Source organism: Erpetoichthys calabaricus, chromosome 6 (genome assembly GCF_900747795.2).
Source record: "Erpetoichthys calabaricus chromosome 6, fErpCal1.3, whole genome shotgun sequence".
NCBI lineage: Eukaryota > Metazoa > Chordata > Cladistia > Polypteriformes > Polypteridae > Erpetoichthys > Erpetoichthys calabaricus.
The window spans coordinates 73345164-73371549 of NC_041399.2; the positions used below are offsets into that span (position 1 = coordinate 73345164).

Consider the following 26386-nt stretch of genomic DNA (forward strand, 5'->3'; position numbering starts at 1 on the left):
GCTCTTCTCATAAGGTATACTTTCAATTTTCAGACTGCCCTTTGTGTATTCAAACCTAACATATTTACTTAATAAGTGTAATATTTTACAATTACATTAAATTTCATCTGCTACAAATCTGCTCAAACCTGTATGCTGTCTCCTTCTCTGGGGTGGGATTTGATTTGTCTTCAATTTTGTTTGGTTATAACTTGATCTATTTGTATGGAATGATTACAATAAAAATTAATAAAAAAAATAAAAAAACCTGTATGCTGTCCAAGTTCCTCTGTGATGACTCAACGGATTCTTTATTATCCATCAGATTCAAGATTATATGGGATGAGCAAGTGTACCTGAAACACCAGGTGAAGTGGAGCTTTAATATTAAAGTTGTACTAGTGGCAGATTAAAAATATAAAATGTAACAAGTGCAACTTTATATTTACACAGCTGCAAGGCCAAGTGTGGTAATCCGCCTACTAGGCATTACCACTTTAATGAAGTACAGTAGTCCTATGAATAAGGTAAAGGCGACTTCTCAAAATTCATTAAAAGCACTTCACCTGTGTAAGTCATTAAGTGCAGGGTGCGCTTTCGCGATCATTTTAACTGTCTCCTGCAGGTTTACACAGCGGGACGCCGGCGCCTCCAGGTCAGGCCTGCAGGAGGACGCTTCGCGTACCCCGTCATAAAGGCGAGCGTCTCTCTAGTCCTGCCGTTGGCAAAGAGACGTGCGACGCGTTTTTAATTAAGAACATGCATGCAAAAGTGCGAGGAGAGAATTCCCAAAGAAAATAAGTACTTACTTTTGTAGTGCGTATCGGCACTTCGGACGGAGCGCGTAGGGATGCGCTCAAGCTCGCGCCAGCGAGGCCGCTACCGCCAGCCCTAATCATTACAAGCCTTTTAAAGGTTGAGAGGAGCACCTGTGCAGAAAACACCTGCGTCTGCCGCGATTGCATAAAGGGAGCAACGTGTCGCGGGATTGGGTGAAGATTTGTGCCCAGACTGTAAGAGCGACTTCTTGCCACGTAAAGGGGGGTTTTTAGGCCAGGTGGTGTGGTTGGTATAGCTTGTTTCATTTAGTTTACCAAACAGCGGCTTGTGTCTTATTTTTGTAAATTTCTTGTAAATATATTATAGCTCTCTCCTAGTTTAGCTTTATTTTGGTGGAGTTATTTATATAGATTTTGGGTTTTGGTGCACTTTGCTTTTGTTCTATACACTTTCTTTTCCCCTTTGTCATTTGTGTAGCTTCTTCCTGAACTCCTTTTCTTCATTTAGGAAGAGTATCAATTTTTTTGTGTGTGTATACAATTTTGTCTGTACAGTATTTTTTATTTTTGGCACTTGAAACTTCACTGTATGTATACTGCTCAGTATTTTTGATTGGGACGTTATTTTTGTTGTTTTGTTGCACCTGTAAATAAACCCACTCATGTTACGAAATACATTACCACCTTTTTGTGTCTGTGTCTCCATGTCTGACTTCTCACAGATCTGATCCCGGTCAGTCCTGCACTACAAGAAACTCACTGTGTGGTCTGGTGCCAACCTTTCCACTACACGGAGTATCGCACCAAGTTTTTCACTGTTAGGGCTGGGATATACTTCACATGATGCAACATGGGTGCTTAAGGACGCTGCTGCTACACAAGCAGTGTATTGACTATACAGTACTTGTGTATGTACTTTATGTAAAACCAGGTGGCAGTGCGAGAAATCATCACTGTCAGAAAGTCCTTTGTCAGGTTGAATTTGAACCTCTAATGGCAGAATATTAAAAATCACTTGTGGCGCCTTTCCTACATATTTCCGGGTGAAAGTTCAGGCTTCGCACGTCTTTCGTCCCTTTGTTTGCTTGCTGCACGTTGTGGGAATAGTTTGTCCTTTTCTCTTATCACTTGAGCCATGCTGTGCGTCCTTGCGGAAAAACCACAGCCACAGGAATTAAAGTACTTTCAGACTTCAGATTGTGCTTGCAATTAATCTTTACCTCGATATTAGAAAGGGGAGTTTACAAACAAAGTTGTACCACCGTGGAGTTAATAGCGACACCTCCCGTGACCAGACATCTGATCGTGTCTAAGGTCGTTTGGACTTTATCTCACCCGCATCTATTACACCAGCCTGTTGTACCGAGATCAGTTCTCATTTTTAATCACGGTGAGAAAACAATATTCAATTTCACTGTGTTATGAGTTGAGGAAAACTTTGCATTCTGATGCTGTTGCAAAGGTGCAAAAAAGATGGCAGCACAGACACAGAAGATGGTATGTGAGACCTTTAAATGTTTAGTGTCAATAAATGATTCTTGTATTGCCTGTGTAAGAAATGGAAGAAGAAATGCACCACAAATACATTCACATGTGTGCAGTTAAGTTTGATGATTTGCTTCAACACCTTGAACCATTCATCAAACACTGAAGCACACAGATTTATTCTGTTGAGAGTGGCACTGCGGCCTGCTGTTACATTCTTATAGTAAACAACAGTGCTGATGTCACATGCCAAAATTTGCATATTTTTTCTGGTACTGAAACTCGTGCACACATCATGTTAATTTCTGATAATGTCCTCAGAGAATATGTCAAAAGAACACTGGGAACATGTGGCAGTCTTGCTGCGTGCATGTACACATTCTGTGCTTGAAGTATATACCGGCCCTTAACTGGGTTTGTCAACATACTAGTCGATTTAACTGGCTCGTAGTATCTTCATTTATTTTCAAAGCTCCCCAAAAGTGCACTAATTAAATCCACACAGGCTTACCCCTAAAGATATTCAATATCTCTAAACTTGCAGGAGAAGAAGACAGGAGGGTGAGATAAATAAAACGCATACATCCTTAATACTCATTTAAGAAAATAATTCTATGGACGGGGAAAACAAGAGAATCAAATTAAGACCCCTGTACACTTAAAAATAACTTTCCACATAAACAACCTGGGAAAGTTTCAGGTTAAAGGGTACATTAAAGATTTTTCAAGTCAAAGTTATTTCTTTACAATCTTGGTATATATTAATTTGCCACAAGAAATTGTGTTTTAAAGTTAAACATTTCTCCCTATTATAAAAAATAATCTTGGAAGGAGACAAGACAAGATTTTCTCGGAGAGACACTTATGCGTCCCGCGAGATGAGTCCATGCCCGGGGGCCGGAAATAAAGGACAAAGAGTAGATGACAAAGTAGAACGTTGTAAAGAATTCAAAAATGTTGGCACAGCATACATGCAGAGCAGGTTAGAGATAATGGAAGTACGAAAATTCGAAAGTCTGAACAAAAAAGGATAGGAAAGATCGCATTAGCGCAAACAAACGGAAATTATTACTCGGTGAAATAACGGAACAGCAAAAAGAGATCAAATATATTGTTCGGATTTAAACTTTAAGTTGGAGACTTGTAGACTGTCTAATTCGTGTTGCCAGCGAGAATTAAAAGATTTCAAAAACATTAGTGCAGTATGAAGTCCCATGAGACGGAAACTTTTAACATGAGATTCTTTCAAGTTACGCCCTACCTACAACTATTTTCAAACAAGACCACAGTCATCTAACCTCAGTTGTGTGAAGGCTTTAGTCAAACACACTTCCTGCGCTCTCAGCTCTTAGTCGTGTGAATGCTTTTGGCAGACACACTTCCTGCGCTCTCAGCTCATAAATTTTATCAAGACAATAATTGTATACGTTCTAGATGACACATCAACGATGAAACAAAGAAGAAAGAGCATGGACAAACATTCAAAAAAGTGATTTTATTTATTAGCGAGAAAGAAGCGATATTCACTCACAGGCAGTTATACGTTGCGTTGTCACAATGCATGTCCAAACACGGAATCAAAATTCAATGCGATCTTGAAAAAAAGTTAATTCCAAATATTGTTTTTACTGAAGTTTAAAAGTAAATGTGAAAATAATGCATATGTAACAATTCCCACGAAAATAACAATCTCTTAAAATTGTATATCCAGTTAACCAAACCCAGGGGTGGGCAAGTGCAGCGAGCAGGGAGCAGAGCCCCCTAGTTTTATAAACTTAAAAAAACACCTTGCCTCTTCTTGAACTTTAACATGGAGGACACACATTTGAAAACAACAGCCATAAAACTGCATATTATCCTACTTTTCTCTCTGCAGTTCTGTTTCTTCAACTGTTCTGTTTTGCAATGGTTTGTAACAGATGACATGCTACACAAAGGTGTGACATCTGTCTGACAGAGCGGCACATCTGCCAGTATGTCCTGAAATCATCTGATATGATATGCATCTTTTGTGATTCACAGTGTGTGTCAGCGGCACTTGCACCCTCAAGTCATATTTCCTTATGCCATATACTTAAAAATATATTTAGATACTGAATACTGTACATACAGTCTTAATGTGTTTTGATTGAATATTCAAAATGTGTGACTTATTCTGATTACTTTATAAATACTTTCTGAATTCTTTCAGGAATTGATGTATAGCCTAACTCATAAAAATGGTATAACAAGTTAAAGATATTTAAATGAAATTGTGACATTTACTTCAACCTCACATGAAACAGAAGCTCTGTTTTTTACTACTCATCAAAAAAGGGAAATCAACATTTTCAGGAAATTTTAATTAATGAAAGCTGAATATTACAAAGTTGGCACCCTGCCCGGGATTGGTTCCTGCCTTGTGCCCTGTGTTGGCTGGGATTGGCTCCAGCAGACCCCCGTGACCCTGTGTTCGGATTCAGCGGGTTGGAAAATGGATGGATGGATGGATGAATATTAAAAAAAAATGACTGTAGCGGGAAGTGTGTTTTAGCCATTTCACATTCTTGAGTTGTTCCTCTTTTAAGAAACAAATGTAACAAACAAAATTATCATTAAAAAAACAAAGTTGTTATGCATTTTTCATGCGGCATACTTAAAACTTCACTAACCTGCCAACTATGTAATTCACTAAAATATTAGTATTTGCATGTAACCTACACACCTCCTCACATATATTTAAATCAAGTCACGCCACATCTAAGATTTTTATTTTCATGTTGAGGGATAGCACTTTACGGTCTCTTTTAGCATTTAAAGGATTGCTTTGACTACTTGTTTTTTTTTTAAGCCATTTTCTCACAGAAACAAAGGGTGCAAATGTAACCCCCCTTTAACACGCACATGTATGTAAACTCCAGATGGTGTAGCAGTCAACCACAACCACAGATCATCATTCAAATCACCTTTTTCACTTTATTGCCCCTTTCAAGCTGCAATTAGGTTCAAGAAGCGAAGAAGCAAACAGAACACCCAGAATCGACAGTGAGTCGCAAACCGCTTCACAGCTTCTCTGCATCTGTAGCACTGCTGCTTAAAATATCAAATAATAACTGCTACTTGTTGAAGCACAATCAAATATGAAGCAACAACAAACACTTTAAGAAAACTGAGTAGAGAGAACCAAATTTAGCAATGAATCTAGCTCATCTCAAAAGCAAACAGAAACAGCCAGAATCAGTAGCATGTTGCCAACTGTTTTCCATCTACAGTGCTGCTGCTTCCAGTACGAGAGACAGAGAAAATCCAAGCAAAATGACACCTTTTATTGGCTAACTAAAAAGATTACAATATGCAAGCTTTCAAGGCAACTCAGGCCCCTTCTTCATGCAAGATGATACATTCATAATGGCTAACACGGTACAACACCCTAGTATGAGAGACAGAGAGAAAGCAGGCACTAGGCTTCCTAATAGAAAACATTTAGAACCCAATCTCTCAATGCTTGAACATTAAATTAACCAGCCACACAAACAAACAACACACAAGGCGAACAATGCTCAAACAGCAAGAGCTGGACAGAGACTGAGGAGCTGTAAAATTTCTGGAGACTACAGTATGGTATGCCTACAAATTAGTTCATTTGCATGGATTCAGCATAGAGCTGAAATCAAGTTTTGCCTTTTGAAACTTTATGGATTTTTTGTAAAATTTTTTGATCCGTTGTTGATTAAATCCATGAATGTGGAGAACCGACTATTTTTTTAGGAGATGTAGTTTAAAAAAATTCAGTATTAAATACTATGGGGCTTTGCCCCCCCCCCCCCAAAAAAAACCCCCAAGGCCTGTGCTACACGTTAGCTACTTTACTCTGCTGCTCACGTATGTGGATTTTATATAAACCAAGCAACAAATCTTTTAATTCTCACAGATACACTTCTTCATTGAGAAGAAACACTACTTTTCCCTGATGGCAACACGATTTAGACAATCTACAAGTCTCCGACATAAAATTTAAATCCGAGTAATATATTCAATCTCTTTTCACTGTTCCATTATTTCACTGAGTAATAATTTCTGTTTGTTTGCACCAATGTGATCTTTACTATCATTTTTTTTTTGAGACTTTCGAATTTTAGTACTTTCATAATCTCTAACCTGCTCTGCATGTGTATTGTGCCAACATTTTTGAATTCTTTATGACGTTCTACTTTGTCATCTACTCTGTCTTTTAATTCTGGCCCCGGGCATGATTAGATCTCTTTGTACAGTCTCATCTCGCGGGGCATGAAAGTATCTCTGAAAAAGTCTCGTCTCGTCTCGTCCCAGGATTTTTTATTATAATAGAGAGATTATCGAGTAATGATATTCTTGAAAACATCTTTAGAAACCTACTGCAAGCTGAATCCTGAAAATGTATTTTGTTTTCTGAATATGTAATACTGGTACTTGTATTCCAGTACATCCCCACCCAATGCCGACACACACACACTGAGTCACATAGAGACACAGTGGATTAATGATCGATGCAAACTCAGATTATAAAATTGTTTCCTAAACAGCACATTTTTTCACCTATTGCACTCAGTGCTCTTTTACGTGGCCTACTGAGTAAGATTCACAAATGGCAGTGTGTTGCATGTTGGTAAAGTGTGCATAAAAGAGTTTCATTGTACTTTGCACATATAATAAATATGAAATTAACTGATTACACTACATTGCATTTTTTCTATGAAAGCCTTAGATTTTTTGAGAGTCAAGGCCACTCGGACTTCCATACTAAGTTCACACTGCCAATCAGCACACCAACATTACACACATTACCTGCTGTGTTGTGTGCACACACAAAAAAAAAAAATTAAAACAATATGAGCCAAACCACAATGAAACAGACTGATGTGCCACAAATTATTGAATTTTATATTGCATGCTGAGTCACTCTTCCCGAGTATCAACCATAATAAAAAGATGATAGTCTGCATGTCTGTCTGATGTCTCTGTCATTCCAAATAAAAGTAAGGGTATTGCATAGGTCATTCCAAAAGACGGCACATCACAAACATTTACACTGCTTTTATGAATCCCATAACAAATGGCATATAACCGACATGCATTGCATGGTGTGTTGCAAACCTTACTGCTGAGGTCTACATTGATTACTTCAATTTCAACCCGTATTAGACAGTGTGGCCTGCTAAGGGCATGCCAGCTTCCCAAACCCAACACAGACAGACACAAGGTCCAGTACAACACAGGCGTTTTATTTTGCCATGGGAAACTCTTCCCAATCGTTTTCCCCACAATAAGCACAGTATAAAGCACAATACAACACTTTCTCTTCTCTGTCTCTTCTCTCTGTCCACCTCCACTCCTCTTCCATCAAGCTTCATCACCTTCCTCCCGACTCTTGCTCCTGGAGTAGTGGCAGGCAGCTCCTTTTAAGTAATCCCTAGAAGTACTGTACAGTACTTCCGGTGTCCCAGAGGCCCAGGAGCACTTCCGGGTAAGACATGGAGCCCCATAAAGTAGGGTTCTCCAGTTCTCACAGCACCCCATGGCAGTATTCTACCAGCTCAGTCAAAGAACTCCAATTCCCATGATGCTCTATGGGAAACCGTGACACCAATGCAACCCATGTTTGAACACCAGCCCTATCGCCTCCATTTTAAAATGCAAGAACGGGTTATTGTATTTCTTAAAATTTATAAAGAATGCTTCACTTTAGAAAACAATTCCACATGTTAAATCACTATAAACCATGACTATAGATAAATAACTTACTTGAAAAATACCAAACCTATAATTTTAAGTAAAACTGGAAATTGATATATGTTTTTTACACAGATTTACATGTGAACATTGTGGTGCCAAAAAACAGGGCCAAGATTGTAACAAAAATGGTCTGTGATTTAATCTGAGAACAAAAAATAAACTACAAAGCAGCGTAGATTTTGTGCTTTGTTTTATGATTTTGCACACTTTAGTAAAGTCACACAATTATATTTATTTACTGTAAACTCTGTTATAAGAAAATATAAAAGGTAAAACCATATGCAATCATTACTCGGGCAACAGCATCCCGACTATTAATGCCACGCTTTAATGGCAGAGCTTCAATTGAGATACAATAAATGAAATGACACAAAGGCACGTCCCTGTGTTCTGCTGGCACGTGGTTAGACTAGATGTACTGAATGCAGCAACATAGACGTGGTTCTTTAAATGTTGAAAATGACACCAGACACATAGGCCCACCCTTGCCCCCTTAATATGCATCAATTTGCTTAACAACCAAATCCATCCATCCATCCATTTTCCAACCCACTGAATCCGAACACAGGGTCACAGGGGTCTACTGGAGCCAATCCCAGCCAACACAGGGCACAAAGCAGGAACCAATCGCGGGCAGGGTGCCAACCCACCGCAAAACAACCAAATCGAGTAATGACAATCTGGTCAAAACCATATACTGTCATTAAGTGAGACACGACTGAACTTTAGAACCGAGAAAGACCAAGATCAGCTAGATCCTAGCAATGGAGACCAACTTTGAGAACTTGAAAAATTATCTCTTATGTAGAGAAAGAGCCTGAGCTGGAGCAGGAGGTGTAAACTAGATGTAATTGGCGTCTCCTCCACACATACCATGCGTTCTTGGTATCTCTCCTCCTCTGGAGTTCCTATGTGTGAAAGACCTTGGGCGGGTATGGGGGATGCTCACAAGCCCTCAGCTGCAATAGGAGTTCTTTCCAGTGGAGGAGAAGGTTAACTTAATGTGGCTTCAAATCACAGAGAGGAATACTGACTACTGTTTGTGTGTTTGCAACAAACAGCTGCTCAGAGTATTCAGCCTTCTTAGAGAAGGTGTATGAGGTACTCGACTCACAAATTGATAGACTGGGGAAGCCTACACAAGCAGTTAGGACTTACTGGGAAAGTTTGGCTGAGGCTTCTGTTCATGACTTGTTCAACTCTTACCTCACCATGTGCAGAGTGATATCGGGACATTGAGCCTGAATGGACACTGTTCAAGACCTCAGTTGAGGAAGCAGCTGCTAAAAGTTGTGCTCTTAAAGTGGTCAGAGCACCTCATGGTGGCAAACCTAGGACCTTATGGTGGACACCAACTGTAAGGGAAGCTGTCAGGCTGAATAAGCTGTACTTCATGGAACTGCTCTCTGTGGAATCTCCTCACTTGTTTGACAGGCTAAGAGGACTGCTGCAAAAGAGGTCATGGAAGCAACAGTTCAAGCCTGGGAGGAGTCTGGAGAGCCCATAGAGAAGGACTATCTGATGGTCTCAAGATTGTTCTGAAAAACTGACACTTAGAGGTGGAAGGTGTGACCTTACCCAAACTAGGGTTAAGTAGGGATCTGGAGGTGCTGACCTCTTCAGATAAACTGTGGAGTGGTGGAAGGAACAAACTGAGGAACTCCTTAAACCAGTGAACATAATCTCTTACCAGGAGGCAGTCTTGGAAACGTCTGGTATGGGATCCTATCACATTTACTGAAGTCAATATGGTGGTGCAAGGACTCCACAGTAGTAAGGCGGCTGGGGTGGATGCAAGGCAGGTAATGGCAGACTGTTGGAATTTTAGACTGTTGTGGTAATCCCCAAATTTAAGAAGAGGGACAAGAGGATGTGCTCCAACTACAGAAGGATCACACTTCTCCGCATTAGCTAGGCTCCTACTAGGTGCTTCACCAGTCTTGTTTAATGTACCTTTGTACACTAAACAGCTCCCTGTACATTTATTGCATATATATCAAGTTTTGTGTTGCAATTATGCTTCCAAAATGTAGTTCAAGTCCTTCAGGCTCTAAGCCCAAGTGGGCAAAGACAGTGATGTGGCTTAAGAAGAAAATAAAGGCACTCAATAAACTTCATGCTAGAATGTTGGCAGTCACCATTGGCCATGACCAGGGGGGATAGGGCTGGCAATACAGAAAAAAAATTTAATCACGATCATTTTTTTCATATCAGAATATCACAATATAAATCAAATCACTATTTCTGTTAAGCTTAAGGTTTCCTTTTTACTCTTAAGTGAGATGTGAAGATATCATAGGGTTAATTTTGGTGTAAATATTTATTTTCTGTCAGATGTTGAACATAACAAATGTATTGTAGAACATTATACAACTGTATTTCAAATAGATAAAACAGGTATATATAATAAACTCAAATCTCAATTATGACCAGATAAAAGCTTCAAGTGTTACAATTAGAACACGAAAAAAATGCACAACTAAATTCTTTTTTCAATTCCAAGTAAATAGGTAATACAAAATAAAAAGTCTCAATTCTGACCAGTCAAAAGCTTTCAAGTTTTACAGAAGAACACACTAAATTTGTTGGTCAAATAAAAAAAAAAAAAAAATCTTATTTACAAAATTCTAAAATCTTAAATCTCAAACAAAAATTTTAAGCTTTCAAGTGTTACAGGAGAACACAAAGTAAACTCTTTGGTCATTTCAAAACAAATAAAGTAGGTATTAGTACAAAATAAAATCTAAACTACCTCTGTACTGTGTCCTCTTTGTATAGATTCAAACGGTTTTAAATGGCTGGGAAACAAACCCACACAAATAGACAAAACACATTCTGTATATATCCTCAGTACAAATTCAGGCAGCTTTCAAAATGTAAACGAAGAAGAACATAAACCAAACTGACATATATTGTAGTCAGCTTATGCTCCAAGGCAAATGATGGCATGGCTTCATTCAGATGGTACAAAAAATTAGTGGTATTACCTGTCTTTGTGGGAACATGCTTTCGAAACAATTTGAAGTGCACGCTACTCAGGTTTTTCTCAGAGTTTAAATATCCAAAATATCTCCACACTACCGAATTCCTTGGAATCTTCTTTTCAACAAGGTCCTCGTCTTTGGATCCTTGGTTCGTGTCTGTTGGGGTGTCTTCTTCTGCAACACCGAGTTTTTTCGAGTTTTCGTTCACATTTTCAGTCATCATTTTCTCTTTTATCTTGCTCCCAATTCCTGACGTACTGATGTAAGCGGTTGCTGCCAGCTCCGTGATGTGTGTGTCAGCCTAACCTGACATGGCTGTAACTCTATTCTAGACACAAGATTGGATCGGTCTGGTGGTATTGGTATTTTGTGACATCTTTTATCATTTTATTGCCCAATCCTACCAGAATGATAGGGAGACTGAGGCTGCCAATCACAAAATTGATTGCAGCCTCTAGATGAAATATTAGCTTACCTATGCTATGCTCACATTAGTCCAAGGCCATTACACATGAAGCAGGCCGTGTGGATGTATAATTTGAGGCTGGTGTGATCTTCATGATGTCCAATGCCATCCACCAACCATAAAGGACAAAGTATCAGAGGTGATGTCGAGATTTCACCAGTCTCGGTATTTTCTGACAAAAGTGACTGAAGTTTTTTTTAATTGCGATATTAGCACAACAGGTCACATAATTCTAGGGAATGGCTTGCGAGAAAAAAAGTTTTGCGTGTTACAGATTTTATTTTGTGTACTGCATTTTATGGGTTATTTCATTGTAACTGTTAAGGAAAAGTGCATATTATCAGGAATGTTTTCTTTTAAAGAATTATGTGCAGAAGTGTATTTTAAGCCATTTCTAGCAAAAGATTACATTTTTTGATGGTCACTAGAACCGCTGGTATAATGAATTAATAATACAGTAATCCCTCGCTATATCGCGCTTCGCCTTTCGCGGCTTCACTCCATCGCGGATTTTATATGTAAGCATATTTAAATATATATCGCGGATTTTTCGCTGCTTCGTGGATTTCTGCGGACAATGGGTCTTTTAATTTCTGGTACATGCTTCCTCAGTTGGTTTGCCCAGTTGATTTCATACAAGGGACGCTATTGGCAGATGGCTGAGAAGCTACCCAGCTTACATTTCTCTTTCTCTTGCGCTGACTTTCTCCGATCCTGACGTAGGGGGATTGAGCAGGGGGGCTGTTCGCACACCTAGACGATACGGACACTTGTCTAAAAATGCTGAAAGATTATCTTCACGTTGTTATCTTTTGTGCAGCTGCTTCCTGAAACGACATGCTGCACCGTGCTTCGCATACTTAAAAGCTCGAAGGGTACGTATTGATTTTTGCTTGCTTGTTTTTCTGTCTCTCTCTCTTTCTGTGCTCCTGACGGAGGGGGTGTGAGCTGCTGCCTTCAACAGCTTTGTGCCGCGGTGCTTCGCATACTTAAAAGCCAAACAGCCCTATTGATTTTCCTCTGCCTTTATGACAGTCTCTGCTCCTGACTCCTTTGAAGAGGAAGATATGTTTGCATTCTTTTAATTGTGAGACAGAACTGTCATCTCTGTCTTGTCATGGAGCACAGTTTAAACTTTTGAAAAAGAGACAAATGTTTGTTTGCAGTGTTTGAATAACGTTCCTGTCTCTCTACAACCTCCTGTGTTTCTGCGCAAATCTGTGACCCAAGCATGACAATATAAAAATAACCATATAAACATATGGTTTCTACTTCGCGGATTTTCTTATTTCGCGGGTGGCTCTGGAACGCAACCCCCGCGATGGAGGAGGGATTACTGTATTGCTGTCTTTAACTTATGCACTGATTTCTAGCAACGTTACCTACACGAAAGTTGAGGATTTACTGTAATACCTTAGTGTATGTAAAGTCTGACATAGCGATTAAAAGTTGAAATAAATGGGTCTCAAACTCATTACTTTGTGGAAAATCTCTTATGGAAAACAAGTACATAGACTAATTGACTTGACATACAAATTGCTGGGTAAAACAATGTGTGGATTTGTGGAATTTTAAGTTTGAAAGTTTTTAGCGAAGGTGTATGTAAACTTATGGCCTCAACTATATGAACTGTAAAGGACAAATGGCTTACACTAACTGCAATTTATGGTTCCCAATAGCTGCACAAAGCTAAGTTTGTAGAAATGAGCGCACATGAGCACAGTGCAAACACTGGCTGTGAAGTGTCAGTTTGTAGGCAGTAACCAAGGTTAATTTGCTTCTCAGTTTGGATTGAGAAGGATTCTAGATACTATTATCACCTTTCCCAACAGTTTTCAAAAGGCTTATCTTAGTAAATAAAACTGTTAAATAGTAAAGCTAGTGATTCAGGTCACTCATTACTGGATTGTGTCTGTTTTCTATGCTTTACCTTGCAATTCCCTGGCTTTTTCCACATATTAACCAAGGAAATTTCTAGGGCCCGTGATTCTTGACTTTGGTTTCTTAATACATGTATGTGACCCAGAGAACTTCAGTAAACTCTTGTGAAAGTAAGCATCTAATTTTGTTTGCCAAATGTCACTTTCATGACATGTCAATGAATCATTGTCCTATCCAATGTTTTTTTTTTACCCTTACAGAATGCAATATGCATTTCTAAAACACTAAAATTAAGATTTCTTTAATTTTATCTCAACCTATTCCCATGCTGTGGGTAGAGGGAAGTTAGGTGAATGGGAGGGTTTTGGGGCAACGAAACACTTTTGTTTATTTGCTGGCACTCCTGCCCTATGGCCTGTGGCACTGTACCGTTGAAACAATACATGAAAATTCTGCCTGTAGCCAGCAGGCCATACCTGTGTATCCAAGGCTCGGAAAAAATTCCATTTAGTTCCAAATCAACAATAACTCTAAGCCTAGCTAGAATTTACAAACTTTCTCAAATGTATGCAGTACAGGTTGAGAATTCAAAAAGGACAAAAAAAACTACCAAGCAGAATATTTTTGTTTAACTTCTTTAATGTTAAATACCATGGGACAGGATTGTAAGAATGAATAGCTTTTATTCAGTCAACAATTGCCTCACAAAGGATATATAACCAGTGGCAAGAAAGAAAAAAAGTCTGCATTGACAGGAGTAGAAAGGAATAAGGTGAGCAATTTACAATGAAGGAGGCACCATTTTCCCCGGCATACCTCTTGACATTCCCAGAGAAAGATTACAAAGTGGACTAACAAATTGAATATCAAGAGGCAAATCCAGCAACAGGTAGCAAAATTTGTTTTTAAAAGGATTAAAATAACATTTACAAGACACTTAACATTTCAATCAACTCTTATTAAAACCACAGAAAGAGAGGACGATTCTTTATTTACGACTTTCACCAAGGTCTTTGTATAACCTTGACATTCTGGTAACTGATGTTTGACAATGTACATCTTTTAGAATTTCCCCTATCCAGAACTGAAAAAAGAATACCTTTATCTTTTTCTGTGTTTAACTAACCGTGTGAGATCGTTAAAGGCAAGGCCTGTTGATGATGCTGTACACAAACATGTCACTGTGGGCCATACTACCAATGATATGGCAGATCAAAGAGGAATAAAGAAAAAAATCCCAGGCCCAATGACCACAGTTGCATGCTTTTTCCTCTACAAAATGAACTTCCCTAGGAAGAATCCAATGAAAATGGCCGCAATTACAACAAGGAGAGAAGGGAGTGAGTTACTGCTGTTGTCTCTACCCATCAATCCTCCTGTATTTGGTACCATGTTGTCCTGTCGGGTTACCTTCCTCATTCTCAAGCCTTCATCCTAAAAAAAAGAAAAAACATTATCATCAATTTTCATATCCTTAGGTATTTTATCATTACCTGGATTTTGATACACCACCACGTCAATGATCACCAAGTCTTCTAAAAGGAACTATCCTTAGCATGATTGAAGATGACAAATTTGAAATCTTAATCCGTTTTCAGGCAGTAACAAAAAGCAAACTGAACAAATACAATAAGTTTAGTTTATTAAAAAACACAGAACAGTAAATGACACTGTTTAAAATGAATACAAATAAAAAATACTCAATTGTCACTGTTTACCAAGCACATAAATACATGATCTGTGCATTAATTCTACTACATATAGCACACCTTGGCAATATTAAACAAATCATTTATGTATTGGGATAGCTTGATTGTTTGCCTTAATAAACTAATTGAATTGAAGAACCTTAACTGTATCAAACCACCATTTTGGAGTCAATTTTTTCAACCTAAAATATTCCCTCCGAAAAATAACTAAGTTACTGTAGTCTGATACATTGTCCATAAGGCTATAATAGTTCATAAAAACAAGGCTGCATCATATAAAAACTGGATATAAATGTATGAAAGTGCATGAATACCATACTTAAGCATCAGAAAGACCTATAATGGATATCTATAAATGGGTTGTAAAATTTACAATGGTGTGTGTTTACTGTATTATGTATAAAAAAACATGTTGTAGGCTATCACAATCACCTTGTTTTACTTCTGCTATTTCACTTCATTACAAATCAAAAGGCAAAATTGATTAAACATAATGTGTAATTCCATTAGCAAAGTTTGTATGCATACTTTAGTATTCATTTTGGACAATTTGAACTTTTCAAATCTAAACTAATATTATTCTTATACCATTTTTGTCACATTATTGTTGCTTTCATGTTTACTTCTTTCTTGCAATAAAAATCTGATTTCAAATTTTGGGAAAATCTGAATCCTTTTTACCTCACTCATTGCACAGACTGCCCTAGGCAGCTACAGGTAGCATGCATGCCTGTTACACACAGGGAATAAAGGATACAGTTATGTATCAGGCTCAAATGCTGAACAATGTTATATTATACTGCCCATAATGGCTGGAAGATGATTAAGTATAGTTGACTGGACTAGTAAGCAAAAAGTTGACCCATTAAGTAAAACATTTTTAAGATTTTACTTGTGTAGAAGTATGATGCATGAGGCAGCATACAAGGATGCTGTTAAGAATCTATACTTCTTAGTTTAGATGATGCAAGAGGGTCATGTCCAGCTCTTCTTTCTATGAATAATCTTGTTTTATTTATATAAAATGTTTTAGTAGATCACTTTACATTTTTTAGCTGCTAGTTTAAGATCATATCAGCTCCTTTCAAATACAGCATTCAGAGATTCTTGTGCTCATCATTCAAAAAATTCACCTAGATTTGCAATTTAACTTTTTGGGACAACTTTGTTATATCCTACATTTGATAAAAAGCTCAGAAAAAACATCCTGTTGTAAGTTGATACTTGAGACATAGCTTGAAGACTACCTGTACACTTTTCTGGGACCATCTCATGTCTTTCCCCACCCCACCTCCTGAAAAAGACCAAGGAGCCTAAAATGTCTGGAAAACATAGGACAGTAAACTTGATGTCCAATGAGTCATTCAAGGAGTAAAATTACAGATCAGAAAATATAAAGCAACAGAGCCAAACATGATGAAACGAAAACATAACGACTCACATAACGGCATTCAAGTGAGTCAGAATAATTAATATGTGGTAGATCATCAAATGGAAATGTACTGCCTTGAACAAAATGATAAATTCAACTGCTCTTGCAAGCTTCAGTCTGCCAAAGATTTTTTTCAACAAGAATGCATTTAGCAGTGGTGCAGATAAAGACTAGATTACAGAACTTCCTCCCGACTATAACAGAATGACTGAATTGTGTGGGAGAATTGGTGATGGTTGTTTTAAAAGCATTTAAAGTGCATAACTTGAATGGTGTCAGCCTATGCAAACACGTCATTTCACTTTAAATTATATGCATTTCATTCCTTTTCTACAGCCATTTCAAGTTCAAAATTAAAAGGTGCATCCCATGAGAGAAGAACAATTAATCAGATCATTGTGGCATAGTGTGCATTTCAGTCTAGGATAAATAAAATACTTATTAAAATAAGCCCACACTAATATTTTATTATTTTAGTAAAATGGGTTTGCAAAGCGAATTAAATAATTCATATAAACTAATGGAGTTTTTTAAATTACTTTTTTTTTTTTTTTTTTTTAATAAAAACTTCCACATATATGAGGCACAGAATGTTTTGCTATTAGTAATACCAAAAACATTTTTCCTCACTACCTATACTGGTATATCTACCCTTCACATATGCTGGCAGGTTTTAGTTCATGTAATGTGCAATGTGAGTAACTTGCAAGTAACTTCTGGGATCCTAGGCATCTGTTTAGGGAGAAGCCTCCACGTGAAAGACCCTCCTGTCCCTGGCTTTCCAAAGCACTACTCAATCAATGGACTAAGTGCAAGACAGCCGAAAGGAAATGGAGGAAGTCAATAAGTATCAATCCCTTCTTGCATCTTTTTCTTTTGACACCACCAATGCTAAGAATGGACTACTCGATACTAACCAGTCCAGCTTCAACAGGAACCACTCGACTGAGAAGACTCCACTAAATGTGGACAACCAGTTATGACTTGCTACAGCTACTAATATGATATCGATCCTGATCCTGCTGGACCTCTCCTCTGCCTTTGACACAGTCAACCATGACATCCTTCTTGCCACCCTTTCTGGCCTAGGCATTATTGGAACTGCTCTCAGATGGTTCGAGTCCTACATCTCAGACAGAATACTACAGTGTGCCCTGGTGAGGAGAGCTGTTAAAGGCACACCAGACATGCACAGGTATACCCCCATGTATTGATGCTGGGTCCTCTACTTTCCTCTCTGTACACCAGCTCACTGGGCTCCATCATTCAATTGCATGGTTTCTCTTATCAGTGCTATGTGGATGATACATAGCTGTACCTGTCATTCCCTTTGGAGGACAATACGGTATCAGTTATTATTTCTGCATATCTTACTGATATCACAATCTGGATGAAGGACGACCATCAACAGCTCAAACTAGCAAAAACCCGAGCTTCTTGTGATGCCAGCCAGCCAGTCTCCTCAACTCCCCATCTCTGTACAGCTTGGCTCACTGCTGCTAATGGGGCTGGGTGTCCCAAATCGATCTGATTCTGATTCACAATGTCCCAAATCAATTTCGATTTTATCTTGACTAAATAAGAATGCACCGATATATTTGAAGTGGTGGCTTTTTCAGAAATTACTTAATCATTCATAGAGAACATTAATATAAATGTGACAAATTTCAGTAACACTTTATTTGAAGGGTGTCCACATAGTCACTTCATAACATATGCCTAAGCATGGAATTACATTTAAGAAGAAATAATTGATTAGTAATGAACAGTTAACCAGTATTTGGAATAAAATAATATTTACTCTTTAAGAGAGAAAAAAAACACAAAACAAAAGTTTTCAAAGCACTGAACTCATTCAAATTCATCATAATTTAACATATGTATTGCCACATCAGAGTCCACACGTATTATGGGGGACTGCTTGTTTTAATACAATGTAATGGCATTTTCTTTATAAAACATCTATATCATCTTGGAAATAAAGTTTCATTATAAAATAATCAAATACTGCTTTTTAAACGTTATTAAATAGCTTATTTGTGGTTATGAATCTCCATGTAGACACCCTTCAACTAAATTGTTAGCTAAATTTATACCCCTATTGTACATTTAAAATAACCCTGAATTAGTAGAAATTAAAATTTCAGTGGGAAGACTTGTGTCTTTTTATAATTCTATAAGTTACACATATCTTCAGTTGCTAACTTGTAACAGTCATGTTAATCAGTCTTGAAAATGTACCCTGAAAATCCTCAGACAAAAAGGGAGAATTTAAAAACAGGAATCTAGACCTGATGCTTGTTGACAGAGGTAACGAATAAACGCAACATAAAAGAAAAAGAACTGACCATTGTGTCTGAAAATGTAACTATTATGGAGCTACTTCAAGTCGGCTGTTTGGAGCACATGCTCACTTTTGTATCACAGGCTTCTCTGAAAAATCTAATAATCACCTGCTTCTTTGCCAGGTGAGGCAAATTGTAGGGTCTCTCGTCTTTACAGATAAAACTGCTATACATTCTATTATTTTTTGGGCATGATGCGAATTAAACCGAAGCTGGGATCTAAAAGCAACCTCCAGTGTACATCATTAAGGCCCCACTCGTTTGGATGTGAACCGAGATTATGTTTATGGGTGACAAAGGGATAAATGATTTCTCAAATATGTTGTGTTACAACAATAATTAATTTCTGTGCTGCACAGTTTACATACGTATTATCCAGTTGTTCTTTACCAAAGCACTGTTTGAAATTGCAGTAAGTCCACACATCTGATTTAAGGGTCTAAGATTTCATTTAAAGAGGACACACCATTTTATGTGCAATAGTAAAACGCTTTTCCCATAGAAAGCCTTAACAGGTGCATTCGTGCCATCTACTGGATTGGACGGCAAAAACGATGATATGCAAAAATCTGTATATAGTAATTGAGCAGGATTGAGATTCACAAGATTAATCTTGAGACTTAAGAACTGATATCGAATTATTTAAATGAAAAATGATTAATCAGAAAATCTATTTTCACCCAGGCCTAATCGCAAACACCTGCCAAGTCAGTATTCAATCTTAAGGTGGTAATTGATGAGCAGCTACCTTTTTCTGACCACATTTCTATGGTTTCTCGTTCATGCAGGTTCATTCTGTGCAACATCTGCAAGATCAGACCTTTTCTGACAGAGTACACAGTACAACTTCTGGTTCAGGCTTTAGTCTTCTTGCGTCTGGACTTCTGCAAATCGCTTCAGGCAGGAGAATCCGCATGTGCTATCAAGCCCCTGCAGATTGTCCAGAATGTGGCAGTGCGTCTTGTATTTAACCAGCCAAGACGGGCACATGTTTCTCTTGAGATCACTGCACTGGCTCCCTGTAGCAGAACGCATTAAGTTCAAATCTCTGATGCTTGCCTACAGAGTATTCAATGACTCAGCACCTGAGTATATGAAGACACAAGTGAAGTCCTATACTCCTTGCTACTTGAATGCAATGAGATAACCCATCTCTTCTGCAAATATCTGAGTAATTGAGGGAATTAAACCTTTACTCTGATATTTTATATGGTTGTTTAATTTGTTGTTAGACTAAGTTTAATTGCTTTATTGATTGTAATCCATGGTTGTATGTTTTTTACTTGTGGCAAACAACATTGTTACCTGTCCTACTAAACTTGCTGAAGAGACAGTCCCCTAGTTTAAAGTTACTCGATTGTTTTCCTTATTTGTAATTCGCTTTGGATAAAAGTGCCTGCTAAGTGAATAAATGTAAATGACATGGGAATGCAATATTGCTGTTGTTATCCAAACATTCTACAGTTCCATACAAATTTTGTCATGAATGCATAAAATCAAAGGGTTAGGACATCACTTAAATAATAGCAAAGAACTTTGTGCAATTTATGGTGAAATGAATTTTAAATTCTCAAGATCACAAAGCAGTAGAAAAGAGCTCATTGTGCTGTAAGTAGGTAATGAAGGCAATTTTACCAGCTATTTATGTACAGAGAAAAATTATTATTCTCAGAAAAATAAAAATAAAGGATTGCAGTGTCAACATTTCAGCTGTGTGGTCTTCATTAGCGTATACAGAATAAGAATCAGATTTACTGGCCAAGTAGACACGCATACAAGGATTTTGACTCTGGTTTGGGTGATTCTCCAATTATAAGTTACATAATTGACATACACACAACAGTTTATCACACAACTAAGATGCTTTTCTCTTGAAGTTAGTAACCTATACATCTTTTCTTTTACTGATGCACACTGATCCAGCCATTCACTATTTCAGTATATCAGAAAGTTTTGCCTCCATACCCAAAGTATGGAATAAAAAAAAATAAAACTCAAATTTTTATACTTTAACTTGCAGTTGTCTTGAACAATCACAAGACCTAAAGTATACAGTGTAATCCTCAAGACAAAAGGTGGAAAAAATAATTTCAGGTTACCTTCAGTTGCCGGTTTTCATCTGACAATTTAACTACTTCTGACTGGAGCCGCTTGCACTCTTCCACAAGTTTCCTCATCTCAGTGTCATCCAGTGACATACTGGTTGGTTTTGGCATAGAAGGGCCATCTTGTTTAGAGGAGTTGAGTACTGGTGTTGCTTTACTAGGTTCAATATCGTTCTATTAAAAAGACACACAATGCAAATTAACAATTTTTGCAATTACATAAGAATATCTTCTGTATAAAAGTTGAGATAGCCTCTGTACATATGTATATGTGCATGTTTATTAAAATTGAACAATAACTCAGGCATAGCAGTAGAATATCAGCTAAAGGGCAATACAACAGTATAGGAATATTTTACATTAATATATAATTTGAATGGGCGGCACGGTGGCGCAGTGGGTAGCGCTGCTGCCTCACAGTTGGGAGATCTGGGGACCTGGGTTCGCTTCCCGGGTCCTCCCTGCGTGGAGTTTGCATGTTCTCCCCGTGTCTGCGTGGGTTTCCTCCGGGCGCTCCGGTTTCCTCCCACAGTCCAAAGACATGCAGGTTAGGTGGATTGGCGATTCTAAATTGGCCCCAGTGTGTGCTTGGTGTGTGGGTGTGTTTGTGTGTGTCCTGCGGTGGGTTGGCACCCTGCCCAGGATTGGTTCCTGCCTTGTGCCCTGTGTTGGCTGGGATTGGCTCCAGCAGACCCCCGTGACCCTGTGTTCGGATTCAGCGGGTTGGAAAATGGATGGATGGATGGATGGATATAATTTGAATGAAATAAAAACAACTTGCTTAAATGCAAAAACTGACACTCGGATGTAAAACAGTAGCTGCTTGTTTACTTTACACTAACTCTGTCTTCACATTATTTCACATACGCTGTGGAGTACTGGAGTTTTATAGATCTTTTTCATATCACTTCCAGGATCTATTCTGTCTAGGTTTATTTATAATTCTGAATGGTTTCCTTGTATAATCACTGGTAAAACAGACAGACAGGCTTTTGCTTCTTACAGTACACCTCTTCACAACACATTTTGGGCTTATTTTTCAAACTCACTGTCTGCTGTTGGATCTACAGTTGTGAAATAAATATGAAGGTCACATATATTACATTTGTGCTATAACCATAAAACAGGAAAAAAAAAGAAAAAAAAAAAAGAGTTTATTTAATCCTATATGTTATTCTTTGACTGGGTTCTTCTGCCCACAGCTCTCAACTGGCACCCTAACACTACAGTATCACTTTGGGTTCCATACATCCTGTCATCCACCTGCAACATTGTTTTCCCATTAGTTATGTCCATTTGTACACACAGGTATTTTGGTTTGTGAAGTGCAGTGCTTTTGAAATGTTACCATTTAACAGCTGCAGTTTTCACTGGCTGTTTTTTTAAACATGGAAAAAAAACAAAAAAAAAAAAAAAACACATTTACACTTAAGTTATATGAACTTGTTTCAGGATGGATGTGTGAATTTTTAAAGTCTTGGTGATATACCCAACATATAGGTTACAGTACATGTTAAAGCTTTCAGACAACATTTAATAATAAGAAAAATAATCATGGATTAATTAACTGTGCAAACCACAATTCAATAATAAAACTATATATACATAATATGTATCTATCTATACATACATTAGCACTTTATATGGAATATCTTTCTTTCTTCAGCAGAAGCTTTAAAATTAGCAAGTCTTTAACATTTCCAGATAACCTCTTATTTCAAAACAATGTTTTCTTTAATACAAATATCATTAATATGAATTATTTTTAAACCTAAATGTATAGTGATTTTAGTTGTTAATTTCAACTTACATTGACTATTTTACACTTCTGACAGAAGGGCATTTACTATCTATGTAGAACAGGCTACGATTTATCCTGAAATTCTATTACTTTACAAATTCACTTACCTACAGTATATTCTAACTTACTGTTTGTTCCTCTTTATTAAATATTTGTTTGTTTTGTAAAATGTCAGAAACTGGTTATTTAACAAAATGAAGATATAGTTTGAGTTCCACTGAGAAAATACAGGTTTGTTCCTCTACCTTGCAATTTACTTGAGTAGAATAATTCATGCGACAGCCCATAAGCTTATATAAAAAACAATGAAAGCTTTACTAAATGGCTGAAACTAATATATTACTCACCACTTTCTCATTTTCAGAAGGCAGCTCAAAAATGCATCTTAGTTTGGAATCCATTAAGTCATCAGACTTTGCATCTTTCCACTAGAGGACATGAAATACATGCAAAGAATACAATTTAAAAGTTGCACTGATATATATTAAGTTATATAAACTTAAAATGATCTTATATGTCTGTCCCATGTAGATGAACCTAACAAATAGCTGAAAATACTATCCAGGTCCATACTAAACAAACTAAACATCTGTTCCTTTAATAAGCATATTATTACATTCTTGAACATGGGATCATGTATATGAAACCAAGCAAAATACTTCAGCTACTAACATTGTGTATTATTTCACCACTGGCTCAACAGTTCTACAGTTTACTTGTCCTTCACTTTTTCTTACCCCTTAAACTTATCTTAGGAGTTAAGTGGAACAGAAGTGCACCACAGAAAATTTTACCTCTTAATTTACCAGTCCATGGTTTACAAATAAACAGTAAAAAAACAAAAAGAATATTACAAATACAAATGTTAGAAACCTTAATTTGGAACAATTATATATAACTACAACCCCCTAAAGACATACGGGTACTGACACAGTTCTAAGAGAACTGACATAATGTAATGAGCTTCTGGTCACACATCACTGCTATAATTTACAAAAATTGCATTAATTCCTCATTAAATGCAAATGTTTGTACATCCTTTGTCAAAAATGATTCTTGAACTTATTTTGAAATGCTGTTCTACTCTTCCTATATTTTTTAATAGTTTTCAAACTATATTAATAGGCCACCTCATTTCTTTCTACAGATTAAAAAAATCTCACCATATCAGAATGCAACTGTCTAAAGTCTTCAGTAACATCTTCAGTCTATTATTGGCCCAAGCTGTTGTTTCTGCACGTCTCAAATCCACAACAATTGTACCAGTGCCTAACTTATCCTCACCAGGTAGTCTGAACGACCACTGACCTGTTGTAGTGACCCCTATCGTCGCCAAGTGCTTTAAGAGACTGCTTCTGGCCCATCTCAAATCTACTCTACCTCCCACACTAAATCCCTACCAGTTTGCCTATCGTACCAAAAGGTCAATGGTGGATGCCATATCCTTGGTTCTTCACTCTACCCCAACAGACCTGAATAACAACAACTCCTATATCAGGATGTTACTGTTGTTCATTTTAGCTCCGCATTTAACACCATCATTCCCTCCAATCTGGGAAATAAACTCAGCAACCTCAGCATCAGCTACTCTCTTTGTAATTGGACACTGGACTTTCTAACCAACAGAACCCTGGTCTGTCAGGTTAAACAACCAGACATCCTCTACCCTGATCCTGAATACTGGCATTCTGCAGGGCTGTGTACTCAGCCCACTCCTCTACACCCATGACTGCATCCCTTTATATGGCTCCAGTTCCATCAAACTTCACAGATGACACGATACCACAGTAATAGGACTGATCACTGGCAATGGCGAGTCAGCCTACAAAAAGGCGGTTCAGCACCTAGCAATATGGTGTGCAGACAATAACCTTGCCCTCAACACCAAGAAGACCAAAGCGCTCGTTGTGGATTACTGGAAAACTAAAGGCAGTAGACATGCTCCCATCTACATAAATGAGACTGAGGTGGAGTGTGCTTCCAGCTTCAAATTCCTGGGCAGCCACATTTCTGTGGATATTTCTTGGACAATAAACACTTCCGGTCCGGTTGAAAAAGCACAACAGCAACTTTACATCTAAAGGCTAAAGAAAGCCTTCCTGTCTCTTCAGATTCTGTTGAACTTTTACCACTGCACTGCAGAGAGCATATTGACTACAGTGCATTACGGTGTGGTATGACAACTGCTCTGTAGCTGACAGGAAGACCATGCAGGGAGTGGTGAAAACTGACCAGCACATCACCAGCATCCCGATGCCGACTATCACTGACCGACCTGCAGCACAAACAGTATCTGTGATGAGCTTGTAGCATCATCAAGGATGCCTTGCACTTCAAACATGGGCTGTTGGTAGCCACTATAGGAGCCTTTAGTACCACATCAGCAGGCTCAGAAACAGTTTCTTTCATAACACCATTGTGAACCCTTGCCATTCAATAGCTGACCTTTCTAAATATCAATAACTTCTAATTGTACTCTATATTTTCACCCGTTTACATATATGTATTCTGTACATAAACTAATATATTACTCTACTATTTGCACTGTTTAGCATCTAAACTGCATTTCATTGTACCTGTTCAACAACAATAAATTTGATTCAAATGTAACCTAATGCCAAACAAGACTAATGCTGTGCTACTAAATAGAACCGAGATTGAAAAAAAGCACTATAATCTGAAATGTGGTGGGAATGTGTGGTATTGCTTTTACAGCCAATGGCTATACATATGCATAAATCTTTGGAGCAGACTGCTTAAACACTGTAGCATATCTACTTGAACAATCAAACAAAATATACAAATGGCAGATTGCACATTGAATCAAATGAATTCAATGAAAATTATTAATTAGCCATCTTTATAATTTTCTTAATTACTTCTTAAAAATAAAATATTCATATATGACAATATCGTTTATATCGATATAGTCTTTTGCATTAAAATTACACTCGTACAGTCACCAGTTCACCTTTCTTTTCTCCCAGTTTGTCTCTCACACTTCTCCCTACTCCACCTCTTTCTCACTCTGAACACAACTCACCCCTCCACCACCGCTTCAAGGTAAGTCCTGCCAGCAGCGACAGGACGGAGTGCCTCAGCACCATGCAACTCCATGTGGAGCTGGGTGAAGGTTTTTACGGTGGCTGAAGTGCCAATTCTGCCACCAACTCCCAAGTTTTCCCTGAAAGTTGGAGGACTGCTTGCAGGGCCGGATGCAGGTTAATGTCATACCCAGGATGAAGCAATTGCGGTTAAGGGTCTTGCTGAAGTACCCAAAGAAGTGTTCTGGCAGTTGCAGGATTCGAACCAGTGACCGCCAGCGAATCCTTACCACCAGAGCCACCACTCCACTTAAGAAGAGATAGGGATGCATTTTAACTTCAGAAGTGTTACTACTATCCCATCCTCTCCCACGGCTGGAGCCAAATCTTATGCAAAATTTTCAGAGCTCAGGTCTCTTTATCCAAGAGTGAGGGGCTTGTAGTTGTATAGGGTAAATAATAATCATTATTTGGAATGCATAAATTTCATGTGTATTCTGTGTCTACGACGATCTGTGCAAGTGTAGGACGACAGGAACTGCTGAACACATAGCTAAAACAGAAAAACATTTTCCATGTTATACTAAAAATGACGTGAAATGTATAATGTGAGAAGACTTTAGTC

At 37.9% G+C, this 26386-nt stretch overlaps 1 protein-coding gene and 1 long non-coding RNA gene across 2 annotated transcripts in view; both read right to left on the minus strand.

The window, feature by feature from the left end:
- The window catches only part of LOC127528365 (uncharacterized), a 167818-nt gene that overhangs the window by 62120 nt on the left and 79312 nt on the right, over nt 1–26386 (minus strand). The gene's annotated exons all lie outside the window — the stretch shown is intronic.
- The window catches only part of LOC114653401 (vesicle-associated membrane protein-associated protein A-like), a 56147-nt gene continuing 43707 nt past the window's right edge, over nt 13947–26386 (minus strand). Inside the window, exons 4-6 of the mRNA XM_028803694.2 lie at nt 23065–23145; nt 20911–21090; nt 13947–14759 (exon numbers count right to left, since the gene is read on the minus strand). Coding sequence (XP_028659527.1) covers nt 14598–14759; nt 20911–21090; nt 23065–23145 — 423 coding nt within the window. The 3' untranslated portion in view covers nt 13947–14597. The remainder of the gene's footprint in view (nt 14760–20910; nt 21091–23064; nt 23146–26386) is intronic.